General features: G+C 43.0%; 1 protein-coding gene across 16 annotated transcripts in view; it reads left to right on the top strand.

Annotated features, from left to right (window-relative positions):
- The window catches only part of TENM4 (teneurin transmembrane protein 4), a 1656871-nt gene that overhangs the window by 1365991 nt on the left and 274939 nt on the right, over positions 1 to 15941 (top strand). For 9 of the 16 annotated variants that reach the window (XM_065029145.1, XM_065029074.1, XM_065029466.1 and 6 more), the window contains one exon: positions 4262 to 4471. The exons of the other annotated variants lie outside the window; for them this stretch is intronic. In XM_065029145.1, coding sequence (XP_064885217.1) covers positions 4262 to 4471 — 210 coding nt within the window. The remainder of the gene's footprint in view (positions 1 to 4261; positions 4472 to 15941) is intronic. 16 annotated transcript variants of the gene reach the window in all.

Here is a 15941-nt window from a genome sequence, read left to right as displayed (position 1 = left end):
TGCAAAAGTTCTCAGGTGAGACCTACTGGAATTTCTGTACTGTGGTAGTTGTGATGACAGTACTTCTGTCTGCTTCCCATCCTTCCTTCATGGTAAGAATTCTGCTAATTTAAATTATTTTGAGTGTGACAAACAGCCTTTTAGACTTTATCGGTGGCTAGACAGACAGTACGCAGCTACAGGAAAAAACAGCATTTTGAATGAAATTATAAACCTTTCTGTGCCTCAGTTTCCTTACCTGTCAGAAGTTCAAGTCTGGTCCCCAGACATTCCAATTTCATCAGCCGATATGATAACAGACCCCATCACATCCAATAGCAGCATTTCAGGGCTTACATACTCAGTGCTTGTAAAGCTCCTAAAGATTCTTGCTTGAAGCTTCACAGAAGGTACTATAGGAAAAAAGCTGATATTAATGATTTACTGATTGCAGATAATACCATTCTGGGTATATTGAACACTATTAAATCCCATTGCCTTGTGGTATCAGTTCTGTGAAAAGCCAGCGTTTGCATATCCAATCTTTTTCACCTCTTTTGGGACAAATTGCAAACATATGAGTATAATCCACTGGATATAGTCTATGAAACAATTTACTGTCCTTCATCTAAAAGTACCTCCTTGAATGTTCTGTACTCCTGGCAGCATATGAGCATGAATCCACCTGTTTTAAATCAGCTCTTGATGTCTGAAGGCCAAATCCTGCAAGAGACAGAGTAATTCTAGAAACACAGAGTATTAAATATTACAGCCAAATGTGTAGCATAAACTGAAGGCATGTTTATTGTTGTGTCTTACTTTCCCCTAACTATCTGGAGTCTGCTCTGGTCTGTGTCTTTCCTAAATTTAAAGCGGTTGCCTGAATTTTGCAGAGTTCCTTGGATAAGCTGGGACACAGACTCTTTGCGTTAATCTATTTCCAAAGTTTGTGCTTCCTAAGTATTTTCATAAATCTACCAGAGACTGCAACATATCTTCCCCTGAATTTTTTTTTTAAATCTTAATCTGAAAAACCAGCACATAGATAAAATAGGAGTTTATATTCTGTTTTCCTCTGAATATGCGCAAGTAACATATCATTCATACAGAGACATTCAACTTATATTATTCCTGCCTCAAGTCCAAAGAACATAATTTTGACTGTTCACTGCAAGAGGATGTATAAGATTGTTACAAATTGATGCCAAGGGGCCCATACTTGGAATCTGTTTTGTTTTTCTTTGAGTCGGCTTCCAAATTGCAAGAGTGTGCATAATGAATGTGTTATCTAGTCCTTCTGTTTTGTATTTTTGAAGGAGAAACAGCACATACCACACAGTGACTTGGCCTACTTGCTCAGGTTCCATAGCAACCCAGTATTGCTGCAAATTTGTTTTGTACTAATCAATTAGAAATTTTGCTCTGGCAGCTGGAATCAAAGTTTATGGGCCGAATCCTGCTTGTTTTACTTGGACCTGCAGTCGCAGTAAATTCAACGAGATACTTGTGTGAGAAGGATACGGACTTGTATCTTTCATTTCTCTCTTAGTTTATTTTTTGTGAAAAGGTCAGATTTAATTTTTGCTTTTCTGTCCAAGCAGAGAAAAGAAGGCAATTCTCTTAAAGGATCCAAAACTTAAGATATACGCTTATCTTACAAATAGAGTTGCTATTAGATTAAAAAGGATCATATTGCTTTGCTCCCCACGTATTTTACCTGGATGTCATCCACACAGCTGACCAGTGCACACCTGCACTGGGCTGCATCAGTGTACACCTGCATCAGGGCTCAGCAGCTTGTAAAATCTGCTACATCCACCTCAATATCAGGTGCCCAAAAGGGAATTTTCTAGGGAACATGTGCCAGTGCCCTTCACAGCAACGCGGCCCTCAGTAATGTGGTTATTACGCACGATTCCTGGGGAACCTTCCCTTGTAAAGGTCAGCTCATGCGCCGCTGGAACCGCACGTAATGACCGTGAACGCCCACGGGAACTTCTCATCTGCACTCTGCAATGGTGCAGCTGGTGAAGAGCCAAAGTTTTCATTAAAGAGATTTTGCGTTGAATTTCTTTTTTCATTATTTTTCTTTTCTCGCAATACTGGGAAATGGGGAAAGCTCATACCAAACAACTCAACCTGCAGCCACGCAGAAATGGCAGGAAGTTTCTGATGTGGGCTGACAAAACCACTGGCATTTTGGTTTTAAGGGTCACAATTCCAAATTCAGCTCATTCTGCTCCTGGTCTTTATGTCTAGACTACAGCTTTCTCGTATAAATATGCCAAGAATCCTGTTTGACCAAAACACAAGGAGAGTATTGGGGGCCACCTGTCATTTGCCACCCACACTTATTTTTTCAGGGGTAGTCACACTGTTAAGCTCCTTTTTAAGCGTTTTTACTGGTCTTTTGGTGAGTCAGAGGCTTGAAATATGTTTTTAAGCTAGTTTATCTTTCTCAATGGCTGGAAAAATGTGTCCTCCAGTTAAAAAGTACACTAGAAAACGGAATGGGTCTATGGGAAAACACAGGTTTAATGCTTTCTTTCCATTTCACTCATCATCAAGCTAGAATTCAGGCTCTGACTACCCAGTCTTAAAAATACACACCAGCCTGTTTTGTAGCAAACGCATAGCAAATCAAAGTCAGGATTTAAACTTCATTATACATCAGGGCTCATCAAATCTCCGTTGCATCGAGGGGGATGACGCAGAGTAGATTTTGTTCCTTCAGGAGCACATCAGAGCTGCAGCTGAATCTCCATCTGCGTGTCAGGGTCTGCGACAAGGAAAACTGCGCTCACCCACTTGCACGTGCTCCTTTTTTTGCCGTCTCTCCCACTGGTAGTTAACACAATGGGAAGGTTATAGCCTTGGCACCGTAAAAAAGGGTCAGGGAGTGTGAAGCGCGGCTGCAGATTCCTTAAAAGCCGCATTCCTATGGGAGGAACTTCTCCGTCTGGAGGTCTGTCAGAAGGAAGGAGACCCGGACAACTTCGCTGCTGATGGGAACAAAACACACACAGATCGCAGTTCATGCAAAAAAGCGTAGGCTCTTTACCAAGGTTGGCTTCTCCTTTGGGTCACCACAGTCACTTCAGTGTCTCTGAGCACAGGAATAGTCCTAAATTCTCCCCGGTTCCCCAGCTTTACCTCCAATTTCTGCTACGATTATAAGGTGCAATTTATAAGATCTCCATATGCCAGGGAGGTGAGATCCAAGGGCTTATCATGAGAAAAACTGATGAGCAAGGCAGAAAGGAACTTAGCAGAACCAGCTTTGGGGGATTTAAATGTTAAACCCGCTTTATTGTTTTGGGCTTGTGTCCTTTCCCCAAGTGTTCGTGTTGTGTTTAGGAAGAAATATCGTACAGCTATGTTGCGTGCTATGTTATGCTTCAAATGTGTTTTTTTAAAGAAACGGATCGTTCTTTAAGTTTGCCAGTTTTCTTGTGCTGTTATTCTTTTATTTTGATGGATTTTGCATGATAACTTTTCAGCATTTGGGAAAAAGTGGGAGATTAATCATTACGACTTTCAGATCAAATGTATCAAGAAGCTCATGTTTAAATGCATTGTCCTGTATTTTAACCTATTATATGTCTGCGTTCATATTCCCCCTTGTTTTTATTAATTTACTGCACGTATCTGACCTCTGCGTTTACCTGATCATTTTTTCACCAGTTTGGGGGTTTTGATTTCCCATTTTTGTTTAAAAAACTGATTTTAACAAGACCCTGATAACCATTAATTAATTATTTACCGTGTGTTTTAACTCCACCTTCTGTGTGTGGCAAATTTCAGGCTGTTTTGCCTTATAAACTCCACAAGGGGATGGTGGTTAAACCCAACCCCGAAGTGGTCGCTACCCCTTTTCACATGAAATCTGAAATAATTCACCTCACGAAACGTCGGGCAAAACTTTTCCGCCAGTACAACGCAGCCCGGCGTTGACAGGGAATGCCTACTTTGTCACATTAGGAGTATTTCACACCAGGGGCTCACTATACCATGATTTTATTTAAAAAACCGGTGGATTTGAGTTTTAAGCGCGATCCCCTCAGCGCAGCCGGCGGGCAGATCCGTGCAGTCCAGGCCGCCCCATTGGGGCACCGGGGGGGGAGTGAAGGGAGGGGGCGCCTTCCCTCGTACCCCCCCGCTCAACTTTTTTTGTCTCTCTGTCTGTGTTTTGTCATTTTTGTTGTTGTTTATTTCATTTTTATTTTTGTGTTCCCCCCCCCTTTTCTCTCTCTGTGTGTCCGTGTGTGCTTGTGCCCCTCAGGTCCCCCCCTGCGTTGTTCGTCCGCCTCCTCCACCCCCCCCGAGCAGTCCCCCTCCCCTATCCCCTCGCCGCCGGCCAATGAGGGCCCGGGGCGGTTGCTGGGCAACGGCGCGGCCCAGCCGGCCGCGGACTCTGACTCTGAGGAAGAGTTTGTGCCTAATTCATTCTTAGTTAAAAGTGGCTCTGGAAACCTCTGTGTCGCCGCCGACGGTGAGTGACTCTTTCTATCTCTCTCTCTGTATATACCTACTTTTCTTGCTGGTCTGACGGCTGTACGTGGGGATGGGGGTCACCTCGGGGTGCGGATGTGCCGTTTTGGGTTGTTTTGGGAATATTGTTAATAAAATAAAATTTAAAAAAAAAAAGGAAATGGGAGGGGGATAAAAGGCAGGGGGGAAAAAATCACCTCATAAAGGTTGAAAAATGCAGTTTGTGCTGGGTGGCTGTGGTGAGGGACGAGCCACCCGCTGCGGTACCTGCGCAGAGCTCGGAGGCTTCACCTGAGCTGCAGGTTGGAGCCTCTTGAGCTTTTTGAGGGGGGGATTGGTTCTTTTTTTGGTTCTTTTTTTAACTCCTGGCTGATAAACTCACTCTGTGAGAGCGGCAGTTTGCAGCTGGGGGACTGCTGGGGCACAGGGCGCCGCTGTCACCAACCTGTCACCCGAGGGATGGCAAAGGGAATGCCCAAAACTCCAAGAGTTTCCTCGCGTGTTATGGCAGTGGCGGCAGCACCGTGTGCTCAGCCTCAGAGGCCAGAGGAGGGTGTCATTGCTCACATCTCCCTCCAAAGGGCTGGGAGATGCTCTCAGGGTAAGTATTTGAGGCAGCAGCACAACTGCGTGGTTTTGGGATGCTCTGAGACTCCCCAGTTGGGTACTCAGCCCTGCCCAACGGACCGTGCCGCTCGAACACATTTCGAGACGAGGAGCGAGGTTTGCAGCACTCGGCCGCAAAGACAATGAGTCATAAACCGAGAGGTAACGCTCGTTGGCAAAGAACTGTGAAATTTCATCAAGGCTGGTGTAACCTGATGAAGTGCAGATTACAGTGGTGGAATAGCAGTGGCCACTCAGGCCGCTGCCATCCGGCTTGAGTGATAATTGCTCGCAGGTCTGATTTATGACTAAGGAGAAGGCATTCAAAGATATCTTGAAAGAGAGAAAGAAAGGTGAGAGAGAGGTTTATTGCAGCTGGCAACAGCTTAACTCCATTTATGTTAAGCTTCTAAGAAAGTTTCCTAGTATGCTGTTATCTCCAAGTAAGGAGAGAAAGTTTGACATTTAATTTGTCCCCCCCATCCCCTTCCCAGCTTCCCTCTTTTGTTGCATTTGTTATGGTAAAAACGAACTTTCCCTTCAGGGTTTTTCAAAGGAGAAGGTTATCTCCTCTGAATTGTCATCCTAAGGAGAGCAGGGGGAAATACAGTGTCGTATTCATTCAGGAAACTGCTTAAAATTCATATCCTCTGTTCAGATTTCCCCCTCCCTTCCCACCCTGTAATACACACACATGCATTGGACTCCTTGCAGTCGCAGTACATTGAAATCTGAAATCATGTAAATGACACTCTTCTTGGAAATAAAGCCAAGCTTACACTCAACCTCACGTTTTCAACATCAAATGTATGTACTTTCTCTTTGCTCGTTTAGGGAATATATATGAACACACACACGCACACTCTCCAGGTAAAAAGAGGGAAGAAAGAGAAAGCAAGTGAGATTAAAGACCTTAATCTCTTCTTTTGCTAATTAGCTGAACAACAGAAAAAGCATTGTTCAGAGTCCCCAGTGGCTTGACGACTTTATTGTATTATTGATGTGCTGGTTAGTTAGACTTTAGGCTTTTCAGCTGCCTGGTTATTTATCCTCTCTTTTTCTCAGTGCTTTTTGCATCGGCTTGTAGGCATACTACATTCCCTGAGGCCGCCTTTGTGTGTAGGATTCAGCAGGTTGGTAATAAATCTGTCCCGCACAAAGACAGGACGTCTGGGGTCTCATTTGGGTGCTTATTCGAGTTGTTTGGTAATCAGAAGTGCAGGTAATGCCAGCACACTGGTGACCTGTTAGGCTCAGCTCAGCGTCACTCTGCAATCAGGAGCAAAACAAAGGTGACTTACTATGCCAACTATCACCCCATAATCTGCGAGTTCACATGAATAATAAGCACTGACTATACAAGCCCATCATGTCTAAAACCCAGAGACTCTTCTGACCTTGTAAATGGATGTAATTGCTTTAGTTCTTTAACGTTTGGTTTCTATGAGACTTAGTCAGCTTAAACTTTAAATGACAAAGGCAGGTCTTTCTGTTCCTGAAATGGTGAAAATTAGTAAAAGCTTATTTTGGTTAGGACTGAGTTTAATGAGTTAGAGCACTCATTCTTGGAGAATAGTAGCTGTCTCAACAGCAGGACAGCCTGAGAATGCTGTCCAAAGGATTTGTGTTGCACTTTTTAATTGATTGTGGCTAGGTTTTCTTTCCACAGCTGTGTAAACTCAGCCTTAGAGAAGTCCATCCAAAGTAAGTAACACCCAGGGAGCAGCAGCGCTGTTACAAATCCCCATGTAAATTGCAAATATAATGCACATGGAACTTAAGAAACATGCTACTTTTTGAAGATACAGTAGGCTATTCTTTCTCTGAGTTCCTTTCATTCCAGGAAGGTACTAATGTCCATAATATTATTCCTACACTTCCAGGAAAATATCCAAGTAAACTTTCAAATAAAGGCTGGGACAAACTAATAAGTAGATAATAATGTAGGCATCTTTTAGGGATTTTAATTTTGTATTGGATGTATTACAAGCCATTGTTTAGTTTTTTTTACTTACAAGGTAAAAGTAATTTAGAACATTTTAAAGCCCTGTTTTTATTGTACGTATACAATCAACAGGTACTTAATTTTAAGGAAAAAATAACTTTTTGGAATTGGACCTTTTTGATTTTGTTTTTATACATGTTAACTCCAGAAGATTTTTTTATTTTCCATAAAATTACTCAAAGTGACTAGGATGTGACCATCTCCGTTTCACAGAATCATAGAATAGGTTGGGTTGGAAACGACCTCCAAAGCTCATCCAGTGCCACCCCTGCCATGAGCAGGGACATCTTCACCAGCTCAGGTTGCTCAGAGCCCCGTCCAGCCTGGCCTGGGATGTCTCCAGGGATGGTTCATCCACCACCACTCTGGCCAACCTGGGACAGTGTTTCACCACCCTCAGTGTAAAAAATTTCTTCCTCATGTCTGGCCTGAATCTCCCTCCTTTAGTTCAAAACCATCACCCCTGGTCCTATTGCAACAGGCCCTGCTAAAAAGTCTGTCCCCATCTTTCTTAGAAGTCCCTTTAAGTGTTGAAAAGCCACACAGAGCCTTCCCTTCTCCAGGCTAAACAACCTCAACTCTCAAACAGCTCAGACCATTTCCTTTGAGAAACCTTAAAATTTCCTGATTTGAGGATTTCAGCACTATTTGAAAAGTAGGCTGCCTTGGGGTATCGTGGTGGACGTTCAGAAACTCTAATTAGTTCTTCAGGTTTCTCATCAGTTAGTATACGTAGTAGGTGTATATGTATATGATAGATGAGAAGCCAAAACTGTCTGAACGCATCAAATCTTTAATCTGAATATTTTAAGAAGCGTCAAATGGCACGTTGGCTCAGCACATCGGTCCGCATTGGTTCTGATAGTGGTTTGGGAGGAGAAGCATGGGATGGCAGGATTGTCGGGGGATGCTGATGGGCTGGGAAAAGATGAGTGCCAAGCAAGGAGAGGAATGTAAAGGTTGGTGATTGGCCTGTAGGCAGCAGCTCTCTTCCATTTGAACGAGTAAATAACATGAAAAATAAATTAAAAAAAAAAAATGGAGTGTTTTCAGGGAATGGTGTTTAGGAAAAGCACATCAGCCTGACCATTGCTGTCCACGTCCCTCAGCTGTGGCACTGGGGTCATTAGCAGGTACATCTCTGCGTAGCACAGCTGTGGGGTAGGGAAATGGCTGTTAACCCCCAGCGGGGGCTGATGTGCAGAGTGACAAAGAACAGATTTTGAAAAATAGATGAAATCTGCGGAAAGCTGACATCTAAATTCCTCGGAGAACGCTGACCGTGTTGCCTCATAGGCAAAGCCGAAGTGCTTGACTTCTTCCAGCTCTTTCATCGGTGAGCAGGCATTCCATATGAAATGTGCTTTTGTCATTTTGGGGGGTCTGGTGTGTTTCTCGAAGATGTATCGAGCAGACAGGAAGGCTGGATGTAGACATTTGAAACAACCTCTGCAGATGGGAGCCACAAAATCCAAAATCACTTCTCATTTTGAGCATTTTAATATTCTCAGACACAATTTCAGAGACATGGGCATGGACTTTATTTAGTTCTGGCAGAAGTAAGGCTACATCAGAAATTCGTAAGAATATCTAAAACTGACTCTCTGGTCCTAAAAATTACTTCACTTAGGTGACACTGGACGCACCATCTACTAAAGTCTGTCTAGGAAGGAACTAATACATTTTCGAGTCTTGTCACCCACTTCTGAATACATGCACCCAAATTTCTTTGGCTTCTCCCTCAAATACATCCCTATTCCAACAACTCTTGTGTCTCCCCTATCCCTTTGCTACTACTAAGGGCATTTATTCTCCAAAAAAGCAGCAGCGGAGGGTCACGCTGCCAGTCACCCAAAGTGACATTGCTGCTGGAGAGACACAGACGGGAGGTACCCGTGATTCACTGTGTTATTTATTAGACTTTGAATTCCTCGAGGAGTGCTCGGCGTTGTGTGAAGCATGGACAATGCAGCCCGCACCTCGGGCACAGATTTGCCTTGTCAGTGGAGGGGAGGAGGAGAAAAACATCCTCAGTACGTACATAAATATGCCAGGGTCAGATCCTAGGAGACGAGTGCGACTTCCAGAGAATTCTTGTTTTCAGTGGCAAACACACCAAATCAGGACCAGTTTGTCCCCAAAAGCCCCAAAACTCACAATGTGATGCTTCTATTAATACTTAGTGGGATCTACATGAGTGAACCACTTGGCCAACAAAATCAGTGTCCAGGGAATTAATGCAGATTGGTGTACTGTCTTTGCCACTTTTTCTTTGTTTAGAGTGTTGGACGATTTGAAGCAGCAGGTTTCCCTAAGATCTTAGTCTCAGTTCTAACTGAATTGGACCAGCCTAGGCCTCCTAAACCTAAAGAATGTGTCCTATTTTCTGTTGAGGATTTTTTTTAAATCTTTAATGACCAGCCTTTTGCTCTTGAAGACGATCACCATTTATAATTTACCTCCCTTTTCTATCCTCCAGCACTTTCTACCGTTTTGTTAAATTATTTGCCCTAGGTTTATGAAGATAAATCCTTCACAAAAAGGCTGATGAGGACTGCTACGCCCTTCTTGGTGTTTTATTAAACAGTTTAATTTGATATAAACTGCGGATTGCTGGTAGTTTACAGTAATTGACCAGATAATCTGGTGCTGCTGTGGCTGGATTCCCTCAGTATCTAAAAAGAAGAAATCTTCCCAAAATACAGGGCAACTTCTGCTGGAAGTTTTTAATCTCTGTATGTTTTTTTCTTTATTATCCTTGGTGTGTTTGGCGCTGCATAGTTTGCTATGCAGAAACTGCTGTTTACAGCCCAGTGTGACCAGCAGAAAGGCTGAACTCGGCATCAGCCTCCTTTGCATCAGGCATCTCATCTTCATCATCATCTTCTCGTCTTCAGGTCCCGCTTCAGCCACGGGACTTGTCCTGTCAGAGCCCCACTTGAGCACAGGGTGAGGTGTTTACAACACTGGAATGGAAGAGAAAGTCAGAGGGAAATCAAACTGCAGCGGGGAGCCCGAAAGACGCAGAATATTAAAGCGTTTCAAAGAAAGAATGGTATCATGTACGGCTGCTTACAAGTGGAGAATTTTCCTGGATCTGACTGAGGAGAGCAAAAGAACCTTTGATAATGTAATCTTAATAATTGATATTTTGCTGATCTAATAATTAATAATAAATCCCAATTAAATTCAATTTTCTTTTATGTAAGGTTTTTTTTTTTATTTCCAAAAAGGCTTGTGGACAGAGGGTCTATTATCTTGCTGCATTTTGTCCTTACACAGTGCTTTCTGTTGCTTCTTTCTTTACTACTCGAGTGTGTTAAGTAATTATAACAATGTCTGCATCTTTTATCTGAGATTTGCAGAGTCCATTAGCAGTCAGTGTCACTCAGAATAGTAATTCATAATTATAGAAGGGAAACTGAGGAATAGGAAGAAACAGCCAATCATTTTTCAAGTGTCTTTTTAAAAATTAAAGATGTTATTTGAATTGTTGTGTTCCATATTAAAACTTTTTGAACAGCCTTCCGCCGCCCCCCAACATTTCAGAAGTTCAGGAAAACACATATTAAGGAGAGGAAAGGTTTAAAAATATGTTAATTTAGCAACAGTTTTAAAATATTCTTTAATAAAAGCCACTTTTTAAAAACAGTGGCAACTGAAAAAAAATATAGCAATAGACGTGCTTGGAAAAAAATATTTTGAAAACCATTTTTACATAATTTTTCACTGTATTTATCCTCTAATTTGGGAACAAGTTTAGAGTTCAACCTGAGAAACTCTGACCTAAATTCCTCCCTTTCAATTTTAGTCAGAAAACTAAACAAGAGACATATTAATCATAAGCTTTCAGTTTAGTTAGAGAGGCATTTCTGGCCATCAGGATCTGGATAATCCTGAGGAGATTCGCCTTTTTCCACTCATTGTGGAAATTGCTGTGGCTGACTATGGATCCATAGGAGCCTGAGATGTTCGTTAGGAACCTCAATCTGGTCATTTTGGCTTGATTTTCAGCATTGTCATTACTTGAACTCGCTGAAACCATCCAAAAATGTACTGGCATATTTGAAGATTTGCCCTCAAATCATTCTTCCAAATATAGCTCTGTTTTAAAGGTGGCAACAAGGTTCAGGTTTTGAATTCCCCAGCATCAGCCATTGCCTCTTAGAAAATCAAGTACAAAGTTGTACACTGACAGAGGTGAGGAGCATCAGGAATTATTCCTGCTCCTGTTCACTTGGCGGTGGAGCCATCCTGTTCAGTTTTAGTTCCTCTCATTTCACTCTTCCTACCAGCAGGAAAGGTCGGAAAGATTTCAGTGTGCAAGCAGCAGATCTTTTGGAAGACATGAAGCTCTAAAAGTGCTGTCACTTAAGCTCTTAGCCGTGATTTCACTTTGCATCCTGAGAGTATTTGTTTAACCTGGCAGTTGTTTGGCTTCAGGATGAGCCAAAGGTGAGAAGCAAATCATTTGCCACAGGACTAGATTCTTATCATCGATATCAGTGGGAGGCATTTGGATTGGATTCCTAGTGTAACCAGGGTCAAATCCTGACCCAGCTAAAATCCTTTTGGCTCAAACCGGGGGAGGTTTGGTCAGGAGTGGGTAATATTAATACACAGAAAGTCGGGTGGGTTTTTTTTTGCAAAGAATAAATATCCTGAAGAGAACAAAGCAAAGTTCTGATTGTCACATTCAGTGAAGGGCAGCAATGAAATGAGTCACCTTTCCAGGCCAGTAGGGAACACACTGAATCATTTAAAGCAGATTTATAGTTTTTTAGCTGTGATAAAACCATATCAGTGTGTATATGAATTTACATAGGAGTAGGTGTTTTTTCTTTCTTTTTTTTCCTTTCTTTTAATGCAAGCCACATTGGAAAGTGTGCACAAAGGAGTCTCACTCTGAGGAAAGACAACTGGAACAAATTATATGCATTCAGGCTTGTTAAACTGAATTGGCAGCAGAAATATTCCTGGTAACCTGAGCATTACAGCAGCATTGGTATAGTTAAGGTTATGTCAGCATTTCCATTAGAAACCCCTACTTTCAGAAGTTTATATTTGCAGTAAAAATTCACTGTGGGTTGAAACTTGACAAGCTGTGCAAGGTCTTATGTGAGATGGAGTTTTTTTACCTTTTTCTTTTCAAAATTGGGCAGAAAAATCTTTTTGAAGAGTCAGGCTACAAGAGCACAAACAAAAATAGCAGCATTTTGGCTTTGATCCTTTTCCATGTTAAAAAACCCCGTTTCTTTCTTTAAAGTGTAACTATCAAATGTGCAACAAAATCTTGCTCTGAAGAAGGAATTAATCATTACACTATTAAAGGAAATGAAACATTAATTTATGGCCCATTAGATGCTTTTTCACTGCAGGACTGCCAGCGTTTCGCTCTACCTCAGGTTATACTGGGAGATTTGTGACTAACATGAAACAAAGCCCCCAAAAGAGCAGATTCTGTGTGGAAAAAATGCTTCTGGGCGGCTTTAGAAGAACAAAACACTGAAGGCAGAGTTGTCCAGAGACTGGGGCAAGAACGGGGAATTCAGCCTTCTGGTTTCTACCATAGGCTTCTCAGCTAAAAAACTAAACCTCAGTTTTCTCAGTTTTAAATGGAAGATGGATATAGCAAGCCATGAGCTTCAGTATTCTTCCGAACTATTTCCTTATCTTGACGATATTACTGGAGCTGCCCATGGTTTATACTATTGTGAACAAGTAGACAAAAGGAACTCACGGCTCCAGACTTGCAGACGTCAGGTTTCAGAGAGGAAGTTTATCTTACTTCTAAATCTTTTCAGATTTCTGGGTGCACAGCACTGAACTTGTTCTTTCTGGGTATGTCTCATCATTTGCACCCTTAGTAAGTTTGCAGAAGACACCAAATTGGGTGGGAGTGTTGATCTGCTGAAGGGCAGGATGGCCATACAGAGGGATCTGGACCCGCTGGATTGTTGAGCTGAGGTCAATTGTCTGAGGTTCAACAAGGCCAAGTGCCAGGTTCTGCACTTGGGTCACACCAACCCCAGGCAGTGCTACAGGCTCATAGAAGAGCAGCTGGAAAGTGTCTGGTGGAAAAGGATCTGGGGCTGTTGGTGACAGTGGCTGCACATGAGCCAGTGTGTGTCCAGGTGGCCAAGAGGCCACCAGCATCCTGGCTGGTACCAGCACTGGTGTGGCCTGCAGTGCTAGAGAAGTGATTGTGCCACTGTATTTGGCACTGGTAAGACCCCACCTTGAATACTGTGTTCAGTTTTGGGCCCCTCATCATAAGAAGGACATTGAAAAACTAGAGAGTGCAGAGGAGGTGACAAGGCTGGTGAGGGGCCTGGAGCACAAGTGTGATGGGGAGCGGCTGAGGGAACTGGAGCTGTTCAGCCTGGAGAAAAGAAGGCTGAGAGGAGACCTTATTACTGTCTACAACTACCTGAATGGAGGTTGTAGCATGGAGGGTGCTGGTCTCTTCTTCCAAGTAACAAATGATAGGACAAGAGGAAATGGCCTCAAGTTGTGCCAGGGGAGGTTTAGAGTGGATATTAGGAAAAAAATTTTCCCAGAAAGGATTGTCGGGCATTGGAACAGGCTGCCCAGGGCAGTGGTGGAGTCACCATCCCTGGAGGGGTTTAAAAGGCATTTAGATGAGGTCTTAGGGACATGGTTTAGTGCTAGAGTTAGGTTATGTTTGGACTCGATGATCCTGAAGGTCTCTTCCAACCGAAACAATTCTATGATTCTGTGATCTCTGATGATGTCTGTAAGGCTGAGGGTCTTGTAGGAGGCTGTGTGCGCTCTCAGCTCCTGCAGGGTTTTGTGTCTTCTGCACTTCGAAAGGTCATAGCTGATGTTCATCAGAACTTTTTCCATTCACCAGATAAAAGCCGGTGTGGAAGTGCAAAGTATTATAAAATATAGGAAGGAAGCCTGATGCTTGTGTTCTTGTGGCTGTGTTGTGTTATTACTGTGAAATGGATCTCTCAGCTGGGAATGAGCTCAAACTTCAGGAAGGCTTGTTCCATTAGCTGTTTTCAAGCCATATGTCTCCATTTTAAAACGAGGACCTGGAGGCTTCGAACTTTATTTATAAGCTGAAATTTGCTGGCCACTGTGAACCAGTGATTAATTCGTAAGGGAGAAGATGCCAGAAGTCTCTCTCTGACCTGTATGTTCTTTCAAACTACACATCCAATAACTGCATAGCCTCCGAAGATGTCTCCCCCCGCTTCCTCCTCCATCGTTTCTGTGCTTTGCATTATTCACTGTGTTTATTGTAACACGCTATTAATCTCAACCACAGCTTTTAAACCATTATGTGACCCCAACAAATTCTTCAACTACAGCAGAGATCGCTTTGGGTATTCTGGGTGGAAGCTTTGAGGGAAAGGATCGGGTTAAAATATCTGAGGCTCAGAGGAAAAAGCACCTTCTGTGGATATAGCGCAAGCTTTCTGAAAAATGCTATTTGGAACATGACACGAGGGGGTAGCGCAGCTTCTTGCTGTGTGTCTGTGAACCACGGTGTGTCCTTTGAAGTTACTTCCCTTGTGTACCTGGGCGCAAAGCAGGAGGGTGGTTTTGTTCAAGAGAGGGCGATCCTCACCCATGTGTCTAACAGCAGGACCAAGCCCTCAGTGCCCGCGCTTGGTAGTAAAGCTGATGTGATAGACAGTTATGGCACAGAAGAAGCCTTTGATCTTGGAGGGATTTATGAAAGACTGTCACAGTTCCTTCAGAGTCAATTGGGTTAAGCCTTTGAGGACTGCAAGCACCAGTATACGCACCCCATATAAGAATTAATTTTGCTGGCAGTTTGGAAAGCGCCAGCATTTGAAGGGTTAAAAATTATGTTTGTTTTTAATTTCCCGCCATGGAATTTAAGACAAAAACCCCAAATACAGATGGACTTGCTGGTATAGTGATGATTAAGGGAGTGGAGCATCTCCCGTGTGAGGAAAGGCTGAGGGAGCTGGGGCTCTGGAGGAGACTGAGGGGTGACCTCATTAATGTTTATAAATATAAATGAAGGGTGAGTGTCAGGAGGATGGAGCCAGGGTCTTCTCGGTGACAACCAATGATAGGACAAGGGGCAATGGGTTCAAACTGGAACACAAAAGGTTCCACTTAAATTTGAGAAGAAACTTCTCAGTGAGGGTGGCAGAGCCTGGCCCAGGCTGCCCAGGGAGGTTGTGGAGTCTCCTTCTCTGCAGACATTCAAACCCACCTGGACACCTCCCTGTGTAACCTCATCTGGGTGTTCCTGCTCCACGGGGGGATTGGACTGGATGAGCTTTCCAGGTCCCTTCACTGTTGTTATTTCTTGTCTGTCTTACCTGACCTAACTAAAGATGCCCTGACAGGACAGTAAATTGCCAGCAATTTTTATCTGTTGTCTTAACATATATTGCTCCTTTCTGGATTATCTGAGTCTTGTTTGGTCCTGTGTGACCAATCTGGTTCTTAGGGACATGGTTTAGTTCTTGTTAGGTTAGGTTATGGTTGGACTCAATGATCCTGAGCATCTCGTCCAACCAAAATGATTCTATGATTTTTCTGTTATGTTGAATTTCTGAAGGTTTTCAGAGTTCTTTTAGGTGTCCCCCCAGTTTAGTTTCTTAATTGACACGCATTTCATTTTCTTTCTGTCTAAATAAGCCCTGTATTGCAGCAACAAAAATCTGCATCACAAAATTATTGAGGTTAAGCAGGTTAGAATTTCAGCATTTTGGACACCTCGGGGTAATTGGCGTTCGATAAGTACAACATGCTGCAAATAGGGAAAAGCTTTCTGGACCTGTAAGTGCCCATATTTCTTTCCGGTGTTTGAGGGGGAAGGGGTGTTGTGGTCAGTAAGATGAGGGTC

The sequence above is a fragment of the Columba livia genome, chromosome 1 (genome assembly GCF_036013475.1).
Source record: "Columba livia isolate bColLiv1 breed racing homer chromosome 1, bColLiv1.pat.W.v2, whole genome shotgun sequence".
Classification (NCBI taxonomy): Eukaryota; Metazoa; Chordata; class Aves; order Columbiformes; family Columbidae; genus Columba; species Columba livia.
Note: the sequence above shows the minus strand (reverse complement) of the source record. Positions and strands in the feature narration are given on the sequence as shown.